General features: G+C 48.3%; 1 protein-coding gene across 1 annotated transcript in view; it reads left to right on the top strand.

Annotated features, from left to right (window-relative positions):
• agap1 (ArfGAP with GTPase domain, ankyrin repeat and PH domain 1) overlaps positions 1–19,827 on the top strand; it is a gene marked incomplete at its 5' end in the record, with an annotated part of 90,471 nt that overhangs the window by 48,854 nt on the left and 21,790 nt on the right. Inside the window, 4 exons of the mRNA XM_080520024.1 lie at positions 3,211–3,315; positions 7,721–7,889; positions 9,821–9,985; positions 11,600–11,761. Coding sequence (XP_080376150.1) covers positions 3,211–3,315; positions 7,721–7,889; positions 9,821–9,985; positions 11,600–11,761 — 601 coding nt within the window. The remainder of the gene's footprint in view (positions 1–3,210; positions 3,316–7,720; positions 7,890–9,820; positions 9,986–11,599; positions 11,762–19,827) is intronic.

Genomic DNA, 19,827 nt, shown 5'->3' with positions numbered 1-19,827 from the left:
CCCCACCCCCCCTAAGCGAGCGACCTTTCGCAAAGCACTACCCCACAATACTTCACCGGGGCGGAGAAGTGGCGCGGCGCGAGGGGAGCGAGTGTATCCGGGGATGTATTTATCTCCCCACATCTATTCTCCCATGCGGAGACCTTGTGAGCTGTCATGGCTGCCACCGCCGCCGCCCCCCCTCCACCTCCTCCCGAAGGTAAAATAAGAAGAGTGCGCGAAGCCCGGGGAGGTGAGTAATGAAAGATATTACCCATCAGGAGAATCTCAACGTGGCGTTCAATTAGCCAAACTGATCGCTTGTCGTCTCGGCGATGGATGGCCCGAATTAATCCGCCGACGTCTCCCTCCCCAAATACCAGGACCGGATCGAAGACCGCAGGAAACTGTTGGGTCTTTACCGTGTCGTACTAAATCCTCTGAGTCCAGACAGAGCAAATTCAACTTTCCCAACACTCCCGCAACAGTTTGAGACGCCTTTTGTGAAATGTCACGACCAGGCAGGAATAAATCTGATATATATTAGTGCACTTTAACATCAGCCTTTTTCGTGTTGATTGATTTGTTGTGTATCAACGACGTCGGAATGAGTCTTGATCACGATATGACACCAATCTGGCGAAACCTCTGAATCAGCATTTTGGAGCGTTGCATTTAAAAAAAAACACAAAAAAAACATGCATCCCTCTGTTTTCCGTCTCGTTCGAGATGTTTTCTCGTTGTCATTTTGATCATCTCATAAAGTGTAAAGAGTGTAAACTGCTCGTTGATTCCCGGTTGTCGGCTGATTAAAACTGATCAAAATCCCAGCGGATCGGGTTCGACCCCGGAGAAAGTCCTAATTGATGACAAGTGCTAATGTAAACACAACGTCCTCTCCGTGTGCCGGGGAAACATGCGGCCGCTCGCTCGCTAACAGGCAGTAATGGATGATCAGCTGGCCTGACAGCTGCACGGCTGCCGGCAGCTTTCACTTCAGAGCAGCGGGAAGCTCGTCAAGTCGTGTTTAGCACACCGTGGGGAAGCCCTGCTGTTGTGCACACACACACACACACACACACACACACACACACACACACACACACACACACACACACACACAATCCACGCAGAGCTTTGTTTCACTACCTCATTACAGGAGCAAGAATTAGTGGAATCACCAAGATTGATTTCTCCGGCTGACAGCCCGGGACCTGTGGTACAAAGAGGGGCGGCTGAGATCAGGGGGCAACGTGCAACCTGATTTCATCCCGACTGGGCCGGACCGGTAAAATAGTGCCGTGATAATCTTTCAATTAAAAAAAAAAAAAAAGTCTTCTTGTGACGCAAATTATACGTGAGGAAACCAAACAGCTGCTGAGGAAAATGACCATTTCGACTTAAAGCCAAATTAATGAAACCTTCTGTTGCAAAATACAGTGAAATGTCCCAAAAACGTCCTCTATAACTGTTGCATTATGGGTGTTTTAATCACTGTTTGGCCGGATTAGAGCCTCTCGCATGTTTGACTCTATCCGTCTCAAGCCTGGTGACACGATGTGGACCGTTGTGGACAAAGGGACATGTGAGTAAGTGGTGTTATTGAGGGGACGCCGCTGTCTGGACGAACCAGAGGACAGTCCATTGGTGGTAGTTCCTGGATGAGGACTGGGGCCGTCCATTAGCTGTGGCAGGACACTGCAGTGTCTCATGTAACAGTCGGTGAGGCTGCGATGTGTCGGGTTTACTGTGCGTAATAACCAGAAGACAGTCCGGCGTCTGCGGTCAGTTCATTCCAGGCTTAACTTCAAATTAAGAGCCCTTAAAAGTGTGACGTGAGTTGGCGAAGCTTTTATTTTGTCCCCTCTCCTTGCCTTGTCGCCGGCTGTCACTCCGTCCTCGTTACAGGATGATTTCCCGTCTCGTTCCTCACTCCCGAGACAGAGTTGGGAGATATTTTAGACCTTCCAGGGTAATAAATTTGTCTCATTTCCCCGGCGCGCTCGCCACCTTCGCCCCTTCACGCCGCCGCCCGCATTCCACTTTCCCTCTTTGTCACTCGGAGGCGCTCCTTCCCTGGCGTTATGTCACCGCCAATTACACCCGACGCGCCGTCACTGGCGGCGAGGGTCACCCCGGGCCCGTCCCACCGCCACCGACCGCCTTAATGAAAGCTGAGCGGTCGGGGCGGCGGGGAGCAGGCTTCTGTCCATCAGCCGGCCCGTCCATCCCCCCCCCCCCCCCCCCCCCCCCCCCTCCACCCCTTCACGGCTGGACTCTATTAATATCCTCTGTCGGAGTGTTAATGTTGTAGAGGTCCAGTGAAGTGACACGCGTGGCAGCACGGCTGTAATTGCTAATCAGCGGACAGTTTTATCCCCCGCCGCTGCCCCCCCCCCCCCACCCCCCAAAACCCCCTCTTTCTCCCACTTCCATGCCTCTCTCTCGCCGTCTTTTTGACCTTCTTCCTCTCTCTCTCTCTCTCTCTCTCTCTCTCTCTCTCTCCCTCCCCTAATGAATCCGGCTCAAATGAAGTGTGGGCGGGCGGCGGGCGGGCGCTCGGCCTAAACGGTCAGTCAGCCGCAGCTGATGTGCGTAGGAAGGAAAAAAAGAGAAGGAAAGAGTCAGACAATTAAATAAGTGCTGATTTCCCTCCGTCTCCTCTCGCCGCGTCGAGCTCCGCTGCAGACTCCTCCTGTTAAAATGTTGTTTTGGGGGGAAAGACGAACTCCTAACCCCTTTTCAGACAAATGTCTGTGTTTCCTTTTAAACTAACAATGGCACCTTTGCTTTTTTCTCTCTTTTTTTTTTGTGGCGTGTTTCTAATTGATGTTTATCCAAACGAATACGGAAAAAGATCATGTTTCCGAGGGACTAAAGCTTATTTACAGAAGCTTTTACGGTCAGTTTTAGAGAAATATGGTCCTATAATTGTCATGTATTGATGTTTATTTACACTGACTTTACTATGTTGACACATGAGAATATTCTTCAACACTATATTATGATTCAAATGTTCACTTTACACATTTAATTAACTGAATTTAGAAGGAATAAAGCTTGTGTGTGTTCCTCAGGTTATGGAGGAGAAGAAATCACTATTTCCTCCGTTGTGTCTTGAACAAAATGTCGCCATAAATGTTTGTCATTTTTGTTTGGGGAATTAAAATGTGTGATATTGTGACGGTGACGATGTGAAACGCTGAGTGACGGCGCCGTGTCGTCCTGCAGGGAATGCTGCTGAAGAGGAGCGGAAAGTCCCTCAACAAGGAGTGGAAGAAGAAGTACGTGACACTGTGTGACAACGGACTGCTCACCTACCACCCCAGCCTGCACGTAAGACACACACACACACACACACACACACACACACACACACACACACACACACACACACACACACACACACACACACACACACACACACACACACACACACACACATATATGTGGTGAGGCTCTGATTGCTTATTAGATTGCAGCACTGTGCCAGCCAGTGATGACCTCCATTTATCTGCTGCTCCTCATCTCTCTACTGTGTGTTTCTACAAACTGCCTGACACACACACACACACACACACACACACACACACACAGTGTTGATGGCTTGTGTATTAATTAGGATTCGTCATCTGTTTGCCCACGTCGGCGCTGATGATGTGAATATCAGCTGTAATGTCTCTGCTAATTGCCCCAGCTCTCTGCCCTGCTGGCACAATATCCTGCCCCCGATGCTGCTTTATTACACACACACACACACACACACACACACACACACACACACACACACACACACACACACTGTGTTTGTATGATTGCCACTCAGTCTGATTCGGTCCTGACTGATACAGGTTTTCTTTGAGAATCACAAACACAATAGTTTCTGTAAATTTCCTAAATAATTCGGATTCAATGTCAGACTTGAGTAAATCAAGGTGAAAACTGATATTAACAATCTGATGAGACGACTCAAAACGCATTGAATTAGAAGACAGAACAGCACTGTGCATATATACAGCGCAACTTTACCTCCGATGCTGTGTAAATGTGTTTTTAATATACTTTCTACACAGACGCTGTGGTAGATTATTTTCACACCCCCACATCTGTTAAAAGCAATTTAAAGTCCATCTACTCTTCAGATTAAACATGTAAATAAAGTACTTAGCAGACGACGAAACAGAAAATAAAGAAGAAGTCTAGTTAAAATGGCCACATGCTGGTAAATGAAACCTCTGGTTAATTAAAAGTAGAGTTAGCGGAGGTGTGCGTGTCCGCGGCGTCGTCTCACACGTTAAATAATCCTCCTCACCACCCGCACTGGACCCGGGGGCCCCGCTGCTTTTGTGCGCCACACTCTCCTGGCGGGGTTGCGGGTTCGATTCCCTCCGGAGCCGGCTCCTCCGCTCCCCGGCACGCCGCGCACGTCCGTCAGCGATTAGAGCAGCTGATGCAGTAAATTAGCGCTAAAAGTCATCAGTTAACACATCAACAGACACACAAAGCCCCTCCGGCAGCAGAAAGCCAGGTTTCTCCTCAACGCGCTGCATCTGCAGCGCCGCCGTCAATTAGCCTGTTTGCGAAGGCTAATCGAATGAAACTCAATCAGCGCCGCTAATTGCCCGACTATGTGCAAAGAAATCACATTAATGCCGCTAATTAAGTGGATGGCAATAGATGCCACCTAATTGGCAAGAAAAGTCTGAAAGAGGAGCGGAATCGGGCCAAAAGAAGAGGAGAGGCTAATTAATGGCCCCGCGTCTCGCTGAGACTCACAGATGTTTTTTAAGAATACCGGAAGGCCGAGAGGAGCGGCGGCAACCCGGAATCACACCAATCAGCAGAGACGACAACAGTGTGTCCTCGCTGCGGGTGATCGCCGCTTCGCAGGACGCCGACGGGTCAAAGCACAAAAATACTGCTTCATCGAAATTCTACTTTATACAACAACGTTATGGTTCGCACAAGTTTTGCAGCAAATGTACAGTCCATACAGCAACTTTACAAGTCATACGGCAACTGTAGAGGTAATAGAGCAACTTTACAGGCTGTTCAGCAACTTTTAAGCCGTACAGCAACTCCACAGGGCGACGTTCTAGTTTATACCGACTTTGCAGCAACTTTACAGTTCATAAAGTGATTTTTACATCCGTTTAAACCGGGGGTGTCAAACATGCGGCCCGGGGGCCAGAAGCGGCCCGCCAGAGGATCTAATCCGGCCCGCCATGGGATTTTTTTCTTCTTTTTTTTTTTTAAGTATAAATATGAAAACTGACAGAGGCTGATCTAAAAACACTAGATTGGCAAAAATGACATTCAAAACCGCCCTGGGTCAGAATTTATTAATGCGTCTGTGGAGGTTCACACGACGCAACACCTTTCACAATAAAGGTGTCCAATTTATGTGAAGTGATACTTTAGACACGTAAACTCAAAATTTTTTTCCAGATGATGGCAAATTGTTTTAATCCCGAATAAAAATACAATATCCAGATACAGGTGACTGAGGGTTTGTTTTTGTTTTTTTGCAACTATAATAATATCACAATCAATGCAGTGCTTTTATTTTTTTTATTTACACATGAAGTTTACAGTTTATACAGTGGCTTGAGGAATTACATGTCAGCAGCTTTACAATCCATACAGTGACTTTACAAGTTCTGCAACCACATGAGTTTAACAATTAACACCGTTTGAACTGTACATGTTTACTGCAAGTGGAAGATTGTAGAATACAGTTGGCAGGTTACGCAGTAATCTTAGATTTTTAGAGAACATTTCTTTCAGAGCCTGAAACTTTTCTGAAGTGAAACAGATCCTGTTGGTTTGAAGCTGGTTTAGTTGGTTTTAGGTGCGTTTCGACTGGTTTTATTGTTTTTGTGCTGGTTTTTAGGGGTTTTCTAAGCTCGTTTTAGGACCTGGTTTACTTTGTTTGAACTTGAGTTTGAAACCCTACCTCTTCCGTCTCCTCCATCTATCTCATCTCCTCATGCTCCCACGACTCCCTCCTCCTCCTCCTCCTCCTTCTTCTTCTCCTCTTTTATCTGCTGCCGTGTCCCGATCCATCGATCGTGTTGTGGAGGAGCTCGCTCTGTATGGATTCTTGTTTCCCTCGGCGTCAGCAGTATCTCATCTCTGTTCATGTTACATTTCTCACACTGACGCCGCCGTTTATACGTCCATTTATACCGCGCAGACACGACGCGCTCGCCGGGCCGCCGCCACCTGCTGTCGGCGCGTTTGGTCGATACACACATCCGTCCTGGACGCCGCCGCGCGGCGTCGGGACGATCGGGCCGATGATGAAAGCACTCAGATGCAAATGGAGACTCAATTACCTCGGTCAATCTGTCGGAGGGGAGTGTGTGTGCGGAGGGTTTACCCAGCGGGCCGCTGGCTCGAGGGCTCTCCAGTGGCTTGTTAAGACGCCGTCGAGAGCACTTGGCTTTGAATTGGCCTTTTGTCAGCCGAGCTGCCAGAGGGAGGCGGGAAACACAGAGAGACCTGAGCGAGTGTGTGTGTGTGTGTGTGTGTGTGTGTGTGTGTGTGTGTGTGTGTGTGTGTGTGTGTGTGTGTGTGTGTGTGTGTGTGTGTGTGTGTGTGTTGTTCTGCAGTTACAGCAAAGCGAGCATGCTTTCAGTATTGAAGCCACCAATACTTATTATTCCAGCTCAAAGCGCGGTGGGTCCAATAAGATCCACGTGGAACCGCACATCGTGACCCGAATGCCAGCGCCGTGTAAATCGGATGACATCACCACACTTCTGGGGCCACCGCCTTCTGATTGGCTGGTTTAATATACTCGGGATCGGATCTGGGTTCGCTTTGGTTTTGGTCTCGTTCTCGACTTGCGTTTTTCAATTTGGGTTTCATCTCGTTTCCACAAAAAGGTTGTGGACTAGTTGTCGCCTCGCGTTTAAGGTTAACTTTTGACTTATACGGCATTTACACGTAAGGTTGAGATTGAAAACGCATCATTTTTGCCTGTTGAATTTACCCAGCAACGATTTGAAAAGTAGCAGCGTTTCCACGGAGACGAAATCCGAACTTTGACAAAAAGTTCCATATCGCAAGCCGTTTTCAAAAGATTCCATTTTCCCAAAACCCAACAAGAGTTTAGTTTGGATCCCGGGTTCAAACTTCTCAGTTCCAATCCTTATTTTAGACTCACTTTCTTGCTTTTATCATTAATTCGGTCGAATCAGAGCGTTTTGCCACTGAAGGCTCTTTAAACATTATAAACACAACCATACCTTCATATCCAATGCAAACCTCCAGCACATCCACTCTCCCTTGTGTTTGTCCTAATCCGGCCCAGCGGGTTCATCCCGTTCATAAAGACCGACCTCCCACAATGCCTTGCTCCTCTCGGGTCACGACCAGCATCCTCCGAGGGGGGGGCGTGAAGGTGGATTTAACAAGCGCCTCTCGTCGGTCATTACCACTTCTCCTCGTCGTTTCATCACCGCGGGGGGCATTCCGTGGCGGCCACTATTGTCCTGGGCGTGTTGGCGAGGGGGCGGAGCCAATCAGAGCCGGGCTGCCGGACCACTTCAGCGCCGCTTTGAGGGATTAGCGTGGCTTTGTTTCCTTTGTGTGATTCCGGGATTCAGGGGCGACGTCGTCAGGAATAATCCCACTCACGTTAATGAGATCGCTTCCACGCACACTTCATTTGTTTCCACTTGCCCGTCTGCTGGGACTGAGCCGCACGCCGCACCTTCTGTCCCTCGTCCCTCAGGACTACATGCAGAACGTCCACGGGAAGGAGATCGACCTGCTCCGGACCACGGTGAAGGTGCCGGGGAAGAGGCCGCCGCGCGCCGTGTCCACCTGCGCCGCCGTGCCCAGCCCCAAAACCAACGGCCTGACCAAGGACATGAGCGGCCTGCAGCTGGGACAGACGCCAGGTGAGGCCTCCTGAAACACCACGTGGCGAAAACGCCGTCCTCTCTACACATGTACTTCCTCACGAATAACGATCTTATTTCAAAGATCAGGAACAATATAGAGTTCAGATGTTTTGAGCTAAACCTGTTTTAAAGTCAAGTAAACAATGTCAACAAGAGTGAAAGAGGACGAATGCGCCTATGTTCTGTTGCAAATTCAGTAAAAACAAATAAAAAAAATCAAGAAACATGACAAATCATGAGCAATGTGCACTGGATCACTCAACAACCATCCAATAAGTTTAAAGTTACGATCAAGACGTCTCTAAACTGAGTAGAAAATGTGATTCCAGATAAAACATTATCACAAAGCTTCGTCGCCACGTTTTGAGTCTTATAAAGAAACCATTAGGAGCATCTCGGCCAGTGAAAATGATCATTTCATGTCTGATCTCAGCAGCAATTAGCCGCTAATCGCCGCTCTTGTCCCCTTATCATAAACACACAGCATGTTTTTGTCCTCTCCTGAATCAATAAAGGTTGATTAAACAGATGAGAGTCGACGATAAAAAGCAGGAGTTCAGCCTTGAAATGCACAAAACGCTTTTCCCTCTCATCACCTGAAGGAAGACGTCGTAAAACAAAAGGTGGAGCGGGCTGCTGCGTGTCGCACACACACACACACACACACACACACACAGAGGGATCCAGGAGGCCCGAGCTAATAGCATGAATATTCAGTGAGCCGTACTGCATGTACTAATTATTGTCATGAATATTAATGCAATCAAAGTGCTGGCTCCACTCAGCCAGCTCCAAGAAATGAGCTGTAATGAGAGAGCGAGGGGTGGGGGTGGGTATGGGGGGGGGGGGGGAGGTGCTGGACCACGCAGCCTCTCACCAACTCCTCGCTTTGATTTAAGCAGCCAGATCGTAAGAAGCAGCCTTTTATGGTCCCCCTGTGTTTTCGGCGACGGCCGCGTGGACGCATGCTCTGCAGGAATAGAAAGACGCGTGTCAGTGGATTGTCGCCGCTCGCGATGCCGCACAGGGAGAAAAAAAAACCTGAAACGGGTTTGAGATTGGTGCAGGAAGAAGACGAGCCTCCTCCTATTGGAAATAGCCGCCCGGCACGTGGCTGCATTCTGCCGTAACACAGTGAGCTCCTCGAAATCGATCGGAGCGGCTTTTAAACAACGCCATGTTGGGTCGGCGCAGGAAATAATGAGTCGCAAAATACAGGCCGCTCGAAAGCGATCGTCTTCGAATGATCGAAACCTATCCAGTAGATTACTGCAGAATCCAAAAGAATCGGAGAAAAGCTGGTGAGAGGAGAACCAAATCTGAAGGTCACTACAGTGTAAAATATGGTGCCAACACTGTATAGTAATGCAGCTAATAATGGAAGTAACTATCCTCTTTCACTGTGAAGCTAATGATGCGTTTGAAGTCATAAAGTATCAGATCATTGTGGTTTTAAGGTTTGAATTAGCTATGCAGCTAAAGCTTTAGAATATTAATTACAGCGCTAAACATTGGGAAGTTAAGTCTGTGTCATTAAGTTGCTATAAACCTGCTAACTGGTGCTGCTAACTGGAGATTTAACAAAGTGTAATGTTAAGTCATGTGTAGAGCAAATTCTGCTGTTAGAAAAGCTTTGGCTATCGCGGTAAACTAAAAACTCAGTAACTGCTGCTAATGATGCATCGAAGCCCTTTAAAAAAACATTTCAATCAGAATTTTACTCTGTAAATTAAATCCCCAAACCGTCTGAACCGCTTTACTTGCGTCTGTTTATTTGGACTAAATAGCCACGTTTATCTTAAAGCAACTTCTTTTAAAGGGTTTCTCAGCTCTTTTTCCTGTGATGCCTCCTCGTTGCCTGTAGAGGGCAGCGTCCCGACATTGACCTCTTGCCCCCCCCCCCCCCCCCCCCCCCCGCCGCCCACCAGGTACGGTGACCAGCAGCACGTCGGCGTCTCAGATGGCGAGCGGCGTCAGCCTGGTGTCCTTCAACAGCCGCGGCCTGGAGGGGATGCACCAGCGCTCGTACTCCGTGTCCAGCGCCGACCAGTGGACCGACGCCACCGTCATCGCCAACTCCGGCGTCAGCACAGGTCGGTGAAGACCAACAGGAAGTGCTTCCCCCCCCCCCCCCCCCAGGGAGCCCCCCATTTATCTCCCATTGATCCGCCCGCCAGAGCTTAATGCTGCTTTAACTGTCAGGCTACTGGAGTCTGTGTGTGTTCCTGTGTGTGCGCATCTTTTAAAGCGACGTACCAAACACACTCGCTTTGAAGACTGACGGCCATCAGCGCCGCTTGTCTGTCGCCATGACGATGATCTTGACTGACAGCTCAGCGGTCGGTCTCCGCGCCCTCCGGTCCTCTTCAAATAGCGTTTAGACCTGTTAAGCGCTTTCAGTCGGCACCCAGGGGCCACACACACATTTTCGCACACGCTTCGGTCGCGATGTGTCTGCGGGGACATTCGGTGAGTGTCCCCGCCGGTCCCAGGGACAATTAATGCAAAGTAGGTCTCTTAAAAATGAGGATTAAAGGCGTTAATTGTTCTTTTCACGGCCCTGAAAAGACCCACAGACGAGGACGATGTTTGCTTTCACGTATTCTCACATCAGAAATGGACGAACTCTAAGGATGTGAAACGGGACGCCGCGTGCAACTTTTTGAAAACGCCCTGGCTCTGTTAATAACGGTCCGCGTACTCGTCATCGTAACGTCGCGTATGTGTGTGGTTGTAACATAAAAACACACAACAGCACCCTCTTGTGGCACAACATGCTTCTGCCATTTCTGTGTAAAAGTTTTTTTTTTTTAATTAGAGATTTGAATCGTCCGAACGTCTTCAACTGAAAGCAGCCGGGTGATGTTCAAACTGAAGAAGTGCATCGGGGGGGGGGAGGCAGGAGTCTGGAGAAGGAGGGGGGGTGCTGACGTGGATGGAGCGCGGCTTGCAGATGGGAGGGCCGTTAATCCACGGCGGTTAATTGCGCGCTCGGGGATGGCATCTTGTCAGCAGAGATAAGTTGTCACATTTTCCACTTGAGCTGAGACTAAACGATTGTAAAATAAGTTATGGCCGTCCTTGGGGCTGTCTGCCGTTTGGGGACGCGGTGGCGAGCACTCGTACACACACACACACACACACAACCGTGTGTGTGTGTTTAGCGTTTCCACCGAGACACACACCGGGCCCGTGTCAGCGTCGTCGCCGCGCCGTGATATTGATGGAAGCTGAATGTTATTTTATTCCGCCGCTAGTCACAGCTGTCAGCAGCCGCCATGACGAGTGGAGGAGCGAGAGAGAGAGAGACTCCACTTCCTGTTCGGATAGCCTGACTCGCCCGCAGCTCTGCCCCAGTGACTCTACCTCGACACGACTCCGTATCATGTTGATGATATCCGCTCTGATTTGTGGTGTTACGTTACTCAAAATACTGAAGTGGAGCTTCTCTCATTTAAAAAGCAGCAGGTCTCTGATTTTTTTTTGTTGTTTTTTTAACAATCAACATCTAAAACAACAAATGTATTAAATAAAACACCTTAACAAAGTCAAGATAAGTCGGAAACCGGCCAGGAAGTGAGTCCAAAGCTGACATAAACGGTCTGACCTGCAAATAACGAAACAAATTTGACTCGTATCAGAAGAATGAGACGACGACTTCCAGTCCAGCTTCGTCTTTGAGTCCATGTCCATGTTTGACCCCTCAGACACGGGCCTGGGAGACTCGGTCTGCTCCAGCCCCAGCATCTCCAGCACCACCAGCCCCAAGATGGAGCCGCCGCCGTCGCCGCACGCCAACCGCAAGAAGCACCGGCGGAAGAAGAGCACCAGCAACTTCAAGGCCGACGGCCTCTCTGGTACTGCGGAAGGTAACGCCATCTCCCCTCCCCTCGCCTCACACTTTCCTCGCCCCGGCCGAGCCCCGCCTTGACCGCCGAGCACGACGGCAAAAAAAAAAAAAGCAAACCGTGAAGACCCGGGTGGGGAAAGGCAGCCATGTCGTCACCGGAGACTCCCGGCCTCCGCCGCGAGGGCGGGATCTCCTCATCCTCTCATTCTGTCCGCCCCTTCATCCTTCCACCCGCTCTCTTCCTCTCGGTCTGGAGATGAAAGCTCCTGCAGACGCTTTGTTCTGTCGCCTTTCTGGGCCTTTCATTTCCTTTCAGGTTCAGGTGTCGTTGGTTCTCTTTAGTTTATTCATGTTCAGGGTTTTTGTCGCCTTTTCTGCATAATTTCAGGACAATTTCTCTTTAGTTTCGTCGTCGTGTTTCCAGATTTGTTGTATTTCCGAGCCATTTTGCTCTTTATTATTTAGGTTCACATGCTTTAGTCAAGGTTTGAATTCTTTTGCTCATTTCTTTGGTTATATTGTCGCTGACGTGTCTTGTTTTCAGTCACATTTTTGTCTCACGGCTGATTTTTTTGGGGTAGTTTTGCCTCTTTGTCCTCACTGACTGACTCTGGTTTGGCCTCAGTGGATTCTATGTTTATTTACCGACACGCTCCCACGTTGGAGTTCATCCTGAGTTACTGAGTCCAGATTTTCTCAGGCGACTTTCATTTCGCACACACACACACACACAGTGGCAGGTTGAGCAGATGTGGCGGCGGCGGCAGATGTGTAATGTTGGTCTCTCCATCAGCGAGGCATCAAGCAGCTGACAGGATGAGCGGCCGTCTGAGTGACGGATGGCCGCCGCATCTGCTTTCATCTCTCCTCGCTTTCTCCTCCTCCGCCCCCCCTTTCCTCTCCCGCTCAGCCTCCCGATGCCCAAGAAAATAAAAATCAAAAAGATAAATACATAACAATTTGTGAATGAGTAAGAAAACTAGAAATTAAACGTGGATTATAAAGTTGATAAGTTTGATCTAAATTGACATTTTGTGTTGGTTTGATCATTTTGTAGCTCATGTTTTGTTTAATTTGTCATTTTTTTTAATTCTTTTTTTTAAAGTAAATCAATTTAATCATTCAAACTTCATAAATAGGATATATTTTTTTTAATTAAGCCACATTTGATCACCTTAATCTATTTTCAAGTGTTATTCTTCCATTATTATTGTTTCGCCCTCAAAAAAGATACAAAGCAACTCAGATGACACAAGGAAAGAATCAAAAATTGTGGGGAAAATATGAAAGAAAAGTGTGAAGAGATGTTTGATTATGGAATGATTTTTAAAAGATGTACTATAAGGACACAACGTGATTAAAAGGAAGTGAAATGTGTACAAAAGGAGACTAAAAACGGAGTTGTGAAACGACAAAACGCATGAAGACGCACATTCAAGGTCCTCAAACAGTCAGAAGCGGTAAAAGACACAACAAACAGACTCGAAGACGGACGAGTTGATCTTCAGAGGTGATTATTCGTCTTCACTCCCCGGCTCCTCCACTCGCCCTCCTATTAGTCAGCCGGAGAGGCTTAAGTGAAATATTATAAATAATCCAGCGTATTGAAATCTTTTATCAGCTGTGTCACTTTCATTATTCAATAAGCGATTAGTAACAGTCTTCCCAATTTAGCCATTAAGCACCGAGCGCGCTCGGCCGGCCGCCCGGCTCGTGTCCTGTCACGCCGGGCGGCCCGGTGAAGGATCTCCGTGTCAGAGCGGCGCCCGCCGTAATTCATGGCGGGGAACCGCCCTCCACCAGCGCCGCGCTGCCCCAGGTAGCGCCGCACGGCGTGGACGGCGCCGTACGCCCCCTTCCGCCTGCTCTGGGGGTTTAACTCGGCCCGGAAGAGCCTCTTTTGGTGGTGCGTTGTCATGGAAACACCTCTCTTTCTCCCGAGCAGGTTGTGTTCTGGACACAGCAGGTGGGAACAGAGCAACTTTGTCAACGACGTCCCACAACAAGAAAATCTAGGATCTACTGGCGATATTGTAATCCCACTACTTTACACATTGGTTTGACGTTTCTTCTTGTAACTGACATTTTGTTGGTGACGTGTACGGGAAGCCACGCCCCCTTTAAATGACCCTTAACCCCCGGGTGAGTGGGTAAGAAGCTTCACCGTGCCGTTAACTCACATTGGAGACGTTTGGCTTTGTGAATCCAGAAGCAAATAGATAAATTGATCAGATTAGTCCTTTCTGAAGATCGTCCATATTTTCATTTCACTTTAATTTCTAAACAATAAAATACGCCAAGCTGACATAATTGTTCTCATACACGAGTATCCATATTATTTTTGAGTTTTCAAAGTATTAGTTAGTTATTAGTTATTATTACTTAGTTTTCAATTTATGACTACTCCATTTTTCTAAATAGCAAGTAATTATTATTTAGTATATGTGGCGTTTAAGAGTGTATATTAACATCAATTAAAAGCAATGCTTCATGTTTACCTCTTCCTCGCATTAAGTACTGGCGATAACAGTTCAACTACACTAAAATCATAAGTGGACTTGAATAATCTGAAAAGGTTTGAATTAAATCGATGAAAATACGAGAAACAATTTGATCACACAGTCAGTGAATCAACCTGAAACACGGCATCTATTTCAAATGTAATAAACAATTCAATGAACCTTAAAATGTCATTTACACACTTTTTTCTAATGTCTCTGGTTTTGTTGTGCCGATCTTGGTATTTTGTCTTTGAGTTATTTCTCCGACTTCTTCTTTATACTTTAATTCTGGCTCGTCTCCTTCAAACGTGTAGATTCTCTCTTTCAACCTGTTTTGGTTTTCCATTTTGTTTTTTGGTATCTGGTCTTTCTGAGACAGCACACGCACGCACGCACGCACGCACGCACGCACGCACGCACACACACACACACACACACACACACACACACACCTGTGTCAGGTAACTGATCAGAGCTCAGTTCTGCTCAGGTGGTTCCTCTTTGATTGCCTGGAGCTTTGAAAGTGGACCTGTCCCTCCCACAGGTGTGTGGGACACCCCCCCAGGTGACCCCCCGCACACATTCCTGGAGGTTTTCTGGTCACTGCTTTGATTTATCAACCGAGTTAAAGAGTGTGTGTGTGTGTGTGTGTGTGTGTGTCTCCCTAACCCGACCCCAACGGTGGAAGAAGCAAAAACGTTTAATAAACTAAAAAAAAAAAAAGTAATAACTTTTGATGAACATTTCTAAATTAAATAAGGTTAGAAAGTGTCGTCAGCAATGACCTTCGACAAAGAGATATAATAATATTCATCCATCTGCTCTCCCACTTGATCCTCCAGAGTCACGGCAAACGTTTTCATATTTTTGTACGTAATATGTTTTAAAAAAAAGAAAGAAAGATGCTTTGTGCGTGTGCTCGCTGCACCTGCAGCCCGCCGGCTGCCATTAGACATTCCTTCGTGGTGGAGGTTAATCATGGCGCCTGCCGGGGGTCAAACAGGTGGAAACAAAGACGGTGGCTGTGGACCAGAGTCCAGGTGGTCCCGTCACTCAGGTTCAGGATCAACTTTTATCACGTGCATGATCATTTACATCTCATTGTGCGCTTCATTCGCAGTACTTTTCCCAGAACTGTGATGACCCACGCTCCCTGAACACACCCTTCCAGCTTCTGATGATCTGCTTCGATAAAACCAAAAAAAAAAACACCTTAAACTGTTATTTTTTGCGTCTCGCAAAGAAAGTGAAGCCACTTCATGCTTTTCGGCATTTGATGACGAGAAACAACGAAACGCACACGAACCCCCGCCATCCAGCTCCGGAAGCACATTTTCATTTTGCGGCGAATCCGCGCGGCACCCCGCGACCTTTCTAACACGGCCCTGAATTATCCCCCGCTCGCCGGCCGACCGAGGGAAACAAGCAGAGTAACATTTAAAGCCGTATTTCATTCCTCGGCAAACGTTGGTTTTTCTGGCGGTAAATGCTCGCCGTAGCCGCGGGGCAGAGAGCGATAGCAGGCGGCGTCCGCCGCTCACCACTGAGCCGGGGTCAGAGGTCGAGGAAGCGCCAGCTGCGAGAGTCGCAGCCGCAGAGTCGCCGTGGTGACAAGTGGCACTGCTTTCAATGGTTCTTAATGTTTATTTCAAGCTGTTTAAGTGCATCTTTAATTATAGCGCTTATAAATAGACATTAAAAATGGTGCTATAATTGTTAAAGAAGAAAAAAAATGCTTGAAAAATTCAGATTTAACATTTTTTTAAGGTGTTATATGTCCATTATCAAATTGCCCGCATGCTCTTGCCTCGCAGAAAGAACATCCTGTGTGTGTGTGTGTGGGTTTTCCTCCCACGGTTCAAAAAACCACACATAAATATCCTAAAAGTCGATGAAAAATGATCTAAAACGCTTTAAAAAGCGATGACAATATGTTAAAAATGTCACCAAATCCTCACAATGTTGAATTAGTGTTTGAATATTACAAAACACTTGAAAACTGTTAAGTGCATGTCATGAAATTATATTATGATCAAATGTTAATTAGTTTCTCGGCTATTTCAAACCCTTGTATGAACTTATTTACATTCAGTTGTGAAAATTGTCTTCCATCCATTAAATAGAAAAAAAAAACGTCCGAACATTGTGAGATGCCGTATTTGTCAAATAAAACAGAATTAGCCTGAAATATTTGGGGTTTGTGTTAAAAATCGAAAATAAATGGACGTTTCTACTGTGTTCTCATTTTTTAAGAGACGTTGAGTAAATCCTTTAACTCTCCACATTTTTTTCCTTTAATTTTTTATTTACATTTCTGTCACTAGCCCCTCCCACTTCAGCACTAAGCCCCGCCCCCACCCCTCCTTGTCGCTACCACTTTTTGACGCCTGTCTCTCTCTTCCCCTCCTCCTCTCCGTCTGTGTGCTGGTGTGACTGGTTCCTCTCCTTTGTTCTGTCTTCTTCTTCTCTTTCTCAGCCAAACGTAGAGCGTGGAAACTAAATCGCGTCGGTAGCCTCCGCAGCATTTACGCCAACAGTCTGCACAACTCAGAAGGTAAAGCTGAAACTGGCGCGGCGCGACGGGCTGGAGCCGCAGCCGCGCGTCACCCAGTTCAGTGATTTGGTGATTTGACGATCAAAACGTGTCGCAATGAACGTTCAGGAGCAACGTTCAGCCTCCCGACTGACCAACAGAGCAACGAGCCTGTTGACCAATAAAACGGCAACCCGTCGCCCAGCTGCTAACTCAGTCAGCCAAGTGACCAGTAGAACGTATGAAGTGGAGGGCCGGGCGTGCCAAACGGGCATTTTGAGCCACCGACAAACCAGCTAACCAGCAACTGACCAACTAGCAATTCTAATGTACAAGGCAGAGGTCAACTCGATGCCAAACGCCTTCAATCAACCAGCAAATCTGCCCCGAACTGATCAGGAGACTGAGGACGAAAGATAAACTGAGCTGAAGACGTGTTTCCCAATAGAACAGCAGAACTTAAGGTTTCTCGACCATCAGAGGAACGTCGCCTCGTTTGTCCCCAACGTCTGAGAGCAAATCACCAAATCTCTGTTGCCCCGGTGTGTCAGTCTGTGTCGTCCGGCTGGAGACAAACGTTCCCCCTGAAGACGTCTTCTCCACCGCGTCCCGCCCCGTCCCCGCCCCCCCGTATCCCCGTGGCCCCGTCCACCTCACCTTGTGAGGGGCACCACCGGAACCGGAAGCATGTGGCGTGTCGCGGTGGTGTGACGTGTCCTTCCCGTGTGCTCGTCCTCATTCAGCAGCTTGTGGGGTTTGATTCCCCCCCGTCGACGCGTCTCCACCTCTCCCCCCAAACCCCCCCCCCCCCCAAAAAAAAACCCCGGAGCACGGAGACTTTGGGAACAATCGGCCGCAATATTTTCCAGGTTATTAATGTTGTAAAAGGCTGCGAATAATATAGGGAGTAATGACCTGTGTCGCAAAGCAATACTGTGTGCGGTGACATTTAAGGCTTTTAATTTGTGTTTCCCGGGGCCCCCTTTTGTCTCCCTCACGCCTCCCCTCTCATTGCACCTCCCGCTGGGCCGGCTCGACACCTCGCACCCCCGAATGATCGCCTCGTATGCACGCCGTGCCCCACCACCCCCCCCCCCCACCGCCCTGCGTCTTGTAAATGCTGTATATTTGGTTTGTTCTGTTTCTGCCGCTAAAGGTTGCCAGTGTCAGAGTTCACAAATTGCCTCGGCGCCACCTTCTCTCCGCACGCGAATGTCACCCACAGTAGCCGAGAGCGGTGGGGGTAATTACCAGCAGCACCCGGGCGCCTGCGTGTCTGTGTGGGTTCTGACGCCCCGCCGTGCATACGCTCAACACCGCCACGCCTGCATGGCGGCTTCAAGTGAAAACGCTAAACAGTCCACATCGTCCCGGGACCTGCTGGTTTTATTTTGACAGTCACTGAAATAACAATCCAACTGGGTCGTCTGCCCATATGTGTTCTCACATTGTTAATGTGTGTGTGTGTGTGTGTGTGTGTGTGTGTGTGTGTGTGTGTGTGTGTGTGTGTGTGTGTGTGTGTGTGTGTGTGTGTGTGTGTGTGTGTGTGTGTGTGTGTGTGTGTGTGTGTGTGTGTGTGTGTGTGTGTGTGTGGTTTCATTCCAAAACTAAAGTAAAGCGCCCACTAGTGGGGGGGGGTTGGTATGTAAACGCAAAATCTTTCTGAAACGAAAATACAAAAACAATCAGTTTTGAAAGGTTCCTTTCCTTTTAGACTTTCTGACCCTGGACACACCGGGTAAAGTTGATTGTTTGTGAGTATTTGGGAGTTGAAGTGCTTCGATAAGTGACAAGAGGCCAGATCAGGTGCAGAGTAAAGTCACAACACAATAAGAGAGACTAGTTTAAAAACCTTTTATCGGTCGAGTCTGAGCTGCAGGTTCATGTTGAGGTTTCCAGAGCGGTGGTCATGCAGCATCTACATCCACATTTCATTTAGGAGAGGCGAACCCTTTATGGATTGTTGGTTTCCATAATTGTCAAGCAGCCCACCCCCCCTCCCCCCACACTGCTCCTCCCCTTGAAAACAGAGAATCATGGGAATTTAATTATGATGGGATTCCTGTTTGTGACCCCGGGGGGCTTCAGCCATGATGGGTGGGCCGTCCTGGAGACACGGGAGCCCCCAAACACGTCGCCCAGCTTAATGAGCGCTTTGTGTTTGGAGACTTTTACTCTGAAACGTGTCTTTTTCCAATCGCATGTTTTCATGTGCATTTTGACATTATAGTTAGAAAAGTTTGACATCCCATTTGACATGTTTTCTTTCAAATGTTGGTCACATTTACTTCTCTGACGTTGTAGTTTTATTGTTGGCCTGTTGTTAACTTTTCACGTCGGTGGAAACTTAAATCTAAATCTACCAGCCTGATATGTTGAGACGATAAAGCGACGGCGTGAGACGACATGAATCGCCGGTGCCGATTCCTTTATGTCAAAAGTGGACGTGTGACTTTGCGATGACAGTTGGAGGAGTTTCTCCGCCTTTTCTTTTTTGAAATCCACTTCTGGCGCGGCGGGTAAAGTTCCTCCCCGCCGTAACCTTGAGCCGTCCTGTAAACAGCACTTCTAATTAAGCCGCGCTCATCAGACGGAAGCCCGCAGCGGCTCACAGATGAAAACGATCCTCCGCCGTCTCCGGCTAAAGAAACTTTGGACAGCAGAGGTGTTTTCGATCTCTGTCTCCTGGAAGTGGACGGGGGCTGGCGAGGCCCCGGGGCTCCTCCTCCATCCTCGCCTCCCGTCGGACGGGGGGGGGGGCCCATTGATTATCCCCAGCCGAGCCGGAGGCAAACTTCAGCTCCGCTGCTCTGAGACGCTCCCAATTAGCCAAATGACTGGAGTGGAGGAGGAGCGGAGGGCCGCGGCGGCGCTCCGACTGATTAAACCGCCCGTCCGTTTGGTGGAGCGGCTGCTTCCGGAAGCCGTCGCCGGGGCCGCGCAGCGATTACCGGGGTCGGAGAGCCTCCTTCTGCAGAAAGTGAGGAATCCTGGGAGTTGTCATTAGTGCTGGAGGCCATCCTTTGATGGAGTGATTACCTCCCCCCCCCG

This window comes from Blennius ocellaris (assembly GCF_963422515.1).
Source record: "Blennius ocellaris genome assembly, chromosome: 24".
NCBI lineage: Eukaryota > Metazoa > Chordata > Actinopteri > Blenniiformes > Blenniidae > Blennius > Blennius ocellaris.
Note: the sequence above shows the minus strand (reverse complement) of the source record. Positions and strands in the feature narration are given on the sequence as shown.